The 7,608-nt window shown below is 35.4% G+C and overlaps 1 protein-coding gene across 1 annotated transcript in view; it reads left to right on the plus strand.

Annotated features, from left to right (window-relative positions):
* LOC106467225 (formin-like protein CG32138) overlaps positions 1-7,608 on the plus strand; it is a gene marked incomplete at its 3' end in the record, with an annotated part of 107,069 nt that overhangs the window by 55,969 nt on the left and 43,492 nt on the right. Inside the window, exons 2-3 of the mRNA XM_013927554.1 lie at positions 1,202-1,285; positions 2,522-2,608. Of these exons, the coding sequence (XP_013783008.1) occupies positions 1,202-1,285; positions 2,522-2,608 (171 nt within the window). The remainder of the gene's footprint in view (positions 1-1,201; positions 1,286-2,521; positions 2,609-7,608) is intronic.

Here is a 7,608-nt window from a genome sequence, read left to right on the forward strand (position 1 = left end):
GCGCCTGGCAAACACTAAGGCATTCGCGGAGTTCCTCGATAATTCATGATCCTTCTAGAAACTCCAGCGCGCATGCTCCCAGCGTCGCGTAACTTCCGCTGTCATAACAGTATAATTAATTAATTGTTCGTGATCTAGTTTTGTGACTTATTACAGTGCATAAGAAAGATCTGAACTTTTTGGATACAATAAAAAATAGTGTTAACAGAGTAATTTAATCAATATAAAAGTTATCATTATATTTCGTAAGTGTGTTTGAACTCCATTACCACACTTACGGGCCCGGCCTGGCCAGGTGGTTAGGGCGCTCAACTCGTAATCTGAAGGTCGTGGGTTCGAATCCCCGTCATACCAAAACGTGCTCGCCCTTTCAGCCGTGGGGGCGTTATAATGTGACGGTCAATCCCACTAGTCGTTGGTAAAAGAGAAGCCCAAGAGTTGGCGATGGGTGGTGATGACTAGCTGCCTTCCCTCTAGTCTTACACTGCTAAATTAGGGACGGCTAGCGCAGATAGCCCTCGTGTAGCTTTGCGCAAAATTTAAAACAAACACAAACAAGGGACGGCTAGCGCAGATAGCCCTGGTGTAGCTTTGCGCAAAATTCAAAACAAACACAAACAAGGGACGGCTAGCGCAGATAGCCCTGGTGTAGCTTTGCGCAAAATTCAAAACAAACACAAACAAGGGACGGCTAGCGCAGATAGCCCTCGTGTAGCTTTGCGCGAAATTAAAACAAAACAAACAAACCACATGTACTTTTTGTGATGGTAAACCTAATATTACGAACTTGGCCTACATAAGGGACGTTGTAGAAAATGTGGTACTCATAATTATTACTAATTCAAATTATTTTATCCTTATATTATAAAAAATAGCTCACAGATCCTTAAATTCACTCATTCTTGTTGTAAAGTAAAAACGTGTAATATTGATTTTATTGATATCTCAAACAAGGTAAATTCTTTTTCACTCTCGGTAGACATTTTTGATAAAAAGTAGCTAATAGAAAAAAAAAAAGAAAACAATTAGTTTCGCCACAAGCCAAGCATTTCATGTTTAAGGCTTTTCTGTGTTTCTTTCCATGTTTGAATTGTGTGAATAAACTTGGCCTTGACCGTATCTCTGAATTCCGAAAGCAACCAGATGTGGCAGGATCCAAACAAGTTATACTAATTTCTCCATTTTTTTTTTAAATCTGTAGGCATCCATGGATCTTCCACCAGACAAGGCCAAACTCCTGAAACAATATGATGATGAAAAGAAATGGGACATGATCTGTGACCAAGTATGGTGTTTACCTGTCAAATACACTTGATAAGTATGGAGTATATGACCCAAGAATTCATTTTATTTGTAGAACTCTTATTCATGTAATATATATATATGTGTGTGTGTGTGCCCAAATTTAGACTGCTTGTCAAGATCTCTTGGTAATGGAATTATATGTACGTATGTGTTGTCAAAGCTCGGGTCAAAATGGTAATAGAATATATATATATATGTGTAGCAAGTTTAGTTTAAAGAGCTCTTGCTAGAGAACCATGAGTCCACGACAGATAACCAGATGTTCTGAACCTCTTTCAGTTGCACTTAGTAAATATTAACAACTTAAGAACAGAATTTTGATTACTTTGATAAACTGGTTAATGATTCATTATTGAAACTAGTGAACTACTTAATGATTCATTATTTGGACTACTGAACTGGTTAATGATTCATTATTGGGACTAGTGAACTCGTTAATGATTCATTATTGAAACTAGTGAACTACTCAATGATTCATTATTTGGACTACTGAACTGGTTAATGATTCATTATTGGGACTAGTGAACTCGTTAATGATTAATTATTGTGACTACTGAACTGGTTAATGATTCATTATTGTGACTACTGAACTGGTTAGTGATTCATTATTGTGACTACTGAACTGGTTAGTGATTCATTATTGTGACTACTGAACTGGTTAATGATTCATTATTGAAACTAGTGAACTGGTTAATGATTCATTATTGGGACTCCTGAACTGGTTAATGATTCATTATTGTGACTACTGAAATGGTTAATGATTCATTATTGAAATTAGTTAACTGGTTAATGGTTCATTATTGAAATTAGTTAACTGGTTAATGGTTCATTATTGAAACTGGTGAACTGGTTAATGATTAATTATTATGAATACTGAACTGGTTAATGATTCATTATTGGGACTAAACGTTTTTTAGTTCTCTTTATTTATGACCAGTATATTTATTATTAGCAGTTATTTTACCACTGACATTAAACACTATCTACATAAACTTGTAAAGATGACTTATATGTTGTTGTTATAGCAATAGTCTTGCTGATGATATAAGACAAAAAATAAACATTAACTACATGAAGCTTAAGCAGGTACAACTACAAATCATTAGTGTAGAAGCTAGTCAAGAGACACTGTCTAAGTGAACTTCAGGACGTAAAGAAATATTTTATTACGTCGGTCCTTGTTAATTAATTGTGTATTTTCTTTTCATCCTCGAAGGAGAAAGTGATGGCTAAGGAGTCTCCATCATTCTACCTTATGAGGCTAAAAACATATTTGGATCCAAAATCTTCCAAAAGTTCCCGAGTAAGTTGCGTTTTTGTGTGTGTGGTGGGGGGGGGGGATGAATAGTAATATGTTTTGTGTGTGAGGGGATGAATAGTAATATGTTTTCTGTGTGTGTGTGTATGTGGATGAATAATAATATGTTTTGTGGGGGGATGGACAGTAATATGTTTTGTGTGTGTGTGTGTGAGGGGATGAATAGTAATATGTTTTGTGTGGGGGATGGACAGTAATATGTTTTCTGTGTGTGTGTGAGGGGGTGAATAGTAATATGTCTTGTGTGTGTGAGGATGAATTGTCATATGTTTTGTGTGGGGGTGTTGAATAGTAATATGTTTTCTGTGTGTGTGTGTGTGAGGGGATGAATAGTAATATGTCTTGTATGTTTGAAGATGAATAGTCATATGTTTTGTGTGGGGGTGTTGAATAGTAATATGTTTTGTGGGGGGGATGAATAGTGATAGATATTGACTTTATGACCACATTTTATAATTTTAAAGTTGTTGTGATGCTAAACCTTGGTTAATAAACTGATAAATTAGATCTCTTCTTTACACGTAGAAGCACAAACGGTATTAATTCCCACCAGATTACCAACGTCGCTCATTGGTTATCCTACACAGTTCTTTAATATACTTACTGAGGTACATACACTGGGTCATTGCACCAGTGATACAAATGAAACTTTTCCGTCGGTCACACCTGTGGAGCGTATCAAACTAGATAAGTAAATATTCATGGACTGAACGATACACGGTCTGTTGAATGAACACGTGCTTATTTGTAGCAGGTTGTGCTTACTCGTCAAGCCGCAGCGGCAAAGATAGTTAGTGTCACTATTGTTAAGTATTGTGGGTCATATATGTGCGCCGTCTCGTCCTTGCTTTGCTAAATAAAGATAATATAACAAACCCAAGACTTTACTACAATAACCCCATGATCTCATTACTCAGTCATGAGGCAACACCTATTTTGAAGCGTCATTAACGAGCTATAGGTTATCCATTGATCAAACAATCATGACTTACCTATAGGGCTGAACACGTGTTACCGGTTTGCATCTGCCGTATTCAGTTTCTACTATTAAACTGACCAAGTTTTGCCTCAGGAAAAAACGAAAGTCACACTCATTATCTTCTCTTTCCTTTTCATGCGACTGCTTTAGTAGATAGTCCTGATGTTTTGTGCAATAAAACAAACAACAACAACAACAATTAGTGGTACCACACACGTGCATGATTTTTAGTATAGATAAGTTTTTCTCGCTCCTCTCGTGACTGGGCTTAATTGAACTTATCAAACTCCATTTACAATTAGAATATGTGGCTGGTTCACAAGTAAATGTTCTGGTATTGTGATGTTTTTTACCCACAAAGTTGTTATTTGTTTATTGTTATTAAGCTCAAAGTTACACAATGGGATACCTGCGGATTCCCAATGGGATTCCACAGCGGGAATCGAAACCCAGTATTTCTTTCTTTTTTTGCGAAAAAAGGTGTATTGCTACAATACAAAATTGATAAACATGAATTTCATATATATATATATAAACACATGTAATTCATGTTTTTTCTATGTTATGTAATGAATGGCCACATCTGTTACATGATATGAAGCTATTTATCTTTAGCACTGTTTAATTAATTTGTAGTTTTCCTGTGTTGATATGAAGCTATTTATCTTTAGCACTGTTTAATTAATTTGTAGTTTTCCTGTGTTGATATGAAGCTATTTATCTTTAGCATTGTTTAATTAATTTGTAGTTTTCCTGTGTTAAGAAACCTGTGTATCAGAGCTGCTAAAACAATCTAGTAAAATTGCGACCAGTGTATTCCACTCTACTTATGTGTGGTGTGGTGACGACCAGTGTATTCCACTTTACTTATGTGTGGTGTGGTGACGACCAGTGTATTCCACTTACTTACGTGTGGTGACGACCAGTGTATTCCACTCTACTTATGTGTGGTGTGGTGACTACCAGTGTATTCCACTCTACTTACGTGTGGTGACGACCAGTGTATTCCACTCTACTTACGTGTGGTGACGACCAGTGTATTCCACTCTACTTATGTGTGGTGTGGTGACGACCAGTGTATTCCACCCTACTTACGTGTGGTGACGACCGGTGTATTCCACTCTACTTATGTGTGGTGACGACCAGCGTATTCCAAACAAGATGTCTGACAAAAACGACTCAATTTTTTCACTTGGACTGAACGTAGTATGAAACAAGGTGCCTTACAGAAATGAGTCAATTTTTTCACTTGGACTGAACGTAGTATGAAACAAGGTGCCTTACAGAAATGAGTCAATTTTTTCACTTGGACTGAACGTAGTATGAAACAAGGTGCCTTACAGAAATGAGTCAATTTCCTCTCAAAGGAGACGTATCTCTCAAGATTACTTTACTTAATTATTATCTAAAATCTGATGTCGGAGTAACGCGTCTGGGAAGGAAAAGGATGAAAAGCATAGTCATAGTCTATGAATTTAATGACAGGTAACGAATTTCATGAATTACGTGCAGATTTGAACTTGGAACGGCGGGGAAAGGAAGGAGGATTAAGCCTGTGTGCGGCCCTTAGGTGTTAGGTGAACTTGTAATTGGTGTTAAGCATACGTTGCCTGAATATGACCCGGTCCCTATTGGTTCAAACGCCGCAAATTTAATGGCTTTTCACGATATCACATATAATCACTCAATGAGAACCTCGTCTCTTAATACTTAAAATTTCCTACAGCTTACTAACATCAGTATTAGTTGTTTAATGATGAAAGAGTTACTAGTTCTGATCCCTCTTCCTGTACAGGATGTTGTCAAGCGGTCTCTATGCGCCTCCATTTTTACATAACTAATTTTGTTAATGATATTCCGAGTATTTGTGGTCTTAACTTAAGTAACAGCAGAGTTCTGTCTTGAAGAATTTACATTTATTACCAAATTTTATAAATGTAATTCCCATCGTCACCCTATTTCACTCTAGACTGATCGTTCACCATTCACACTCATCTCTAGATGTAGTAGTAGTAGTAGTAGTAGTAGTACTAATAACTAAACTTAATACCATGTGACGTCCATCTATTCACTGATTTGGTCATCCTTAGAGATAATATGTGTCAAGAAACTATTGGTTGTAAACGTGTAAATCAGGATGTAACGTGGTTTTCCTTCTTAACGTGCTTTGTAGTCACTATGGGAAAAACCCTATAAACTGGATAAGTGAAGTGAAGAAAAAGTGTCATTGGCCACTATTCAGTTCTTCACATTATAGAGCAGATATAATAAATAAACTTAGCATTCCGAAAATTCTTTCATTTCGAAGTCTACGTTCAAGAGAGGTCCAGTTTAATCTACACTTTGATCAACGTGTGTTATTGGGTTATATTAGTTTCGGAGAATTCCACTCCTCATCAGTAACACTGAACACAAGTTAACCAAAGAGAGATAAGCTGGACCTATATCATAGTGAAAAGTATCAAACATACTGTTGGTGTTAACGTGCTTTGTAGTCACTATGATGAAAACCTACACACTGGATTCTCCGAAACTAATATAACCCAATAACACACGTTGATTAAAGTATAACCCAATAACACACGTTGATTAAACTGTAGATTGAACTGGACCTCCCCTGAACTTAAACTTCGAGATTAAACAATTTTCGGAATGCTAAGTTTATTTATTATAGCTTTCCTTCTATTAACTCGTTGAACAAATTAAAGATAATTTCCAAATGGTCATATCTGACGTAACATATAATGTACAATAGAAAGTTTTAACTTACATTTTCTGTCTTTTGTCCTATCCTTCTACACTTAAAACGAAAAACATAGCGATTTTATTTGGTTTCCTGTAAGACTGTATGCAGTAATCATTGTCCTTACTTTAACTATTGTTTAGTTTCCTGTAAGACTGTATGCAGTAATCATTGTTGTTAATTTAAGTATTGTTTGGTTTTCTGTAAGACTGTATGCAGTAATCATTGTCCTTACTTTAAGTATTGTTTAGTTTCCTGTAAGACTGTATGCAGTAATCATTGTCGTTACTTTAAGTATTGTTTGTTTTCTGTAAGACTGTATGCAGTAATCATTGTCGTTACTTTAAGTATTGTTTGGTTTTTCTGTAAGACTGTATGCAGTAATCATTGTCGTTACTTTAAGTATTGTTTGATTTTCTGTAAGACTGTATGCAGTAATCATTGTCGTTATTTTAAGTATTGTGTGATTTTATGTAAGACTGTATGCAGTAATCATTGTCATTACTTTAAGTATTGTTTGATTTTCTGTAAGACTGTATGCAGTAATCATTGTCATTACTTTAAGTATTGTTTGGTTTTCTGTAAGACTGTATGCAGTAATCATTGTCATTACTTTTAAGTATTGTTTGGTTTTCTGTAAGACTGTATGCAGTAATCATTGTCGTTACTTTAAGTATTGTTTGTTTTTTGTAAGACTGTATGCAGTAATCATTGTCGTTACTTTAAGTATTGTTTGGTTTTCTGTAAGACTGTATGCAGTGATCATTGTCGTTAATTTAAGTATTGTTTGGTTTTCTGTAAGACTGTATGCAGTAAGCATTGTTGTTACTTTAAGTATTGTTTGGTTTTCTGTAAGACTGTATGCAGTAATCATTGTCGTTAATTTAAGTATTGTTTGGTTTTCTGTAAGACTGTATGCAGTGATCATTGTCCTTACTTTAAGTATTGTTTAGTTTCCTGTAAGACTGTATGCAGTAATCATTATCGTTACTTTAAGTATTGTTTGGTTTTCTGTAAGACTGTATGCAGTGATCATTGTCCTTACTTTAAGTATTGTTTAGTTTCCTGTAAGACTGTATGCAGTAATCATTGTCGTTACTTTAAGTATTGTTTGGTTTTCTGTAAGACTGTATGCAGTAATCATTGTCGTTAATTTAAGTATTGCTTGATTTTCTGTAAGACTGTATGCAGTAATCATTGTCGTTAATTTAAGTATTGCTTGATTTTCTGTAAGACTGTATGCAGTAATCATTGTCGTTACTT

Source organism: Limulus polyphemus, unplaced genomic scaffold (assembly GCF_000517525.1).
Source record: "Limulus polyphemus unplaced genomic scaffold, Limulus_polyphemus-2.1.2 Scaffold2533, whole genome shotgun sequence".
Taxonomy (NCBI): domain Eukaryota; kingdom Metazoa; phylum Arthropoda; class Merostomata; order Xiphosura; family Limulidae; genus Limulus; species Limulus polyphemus.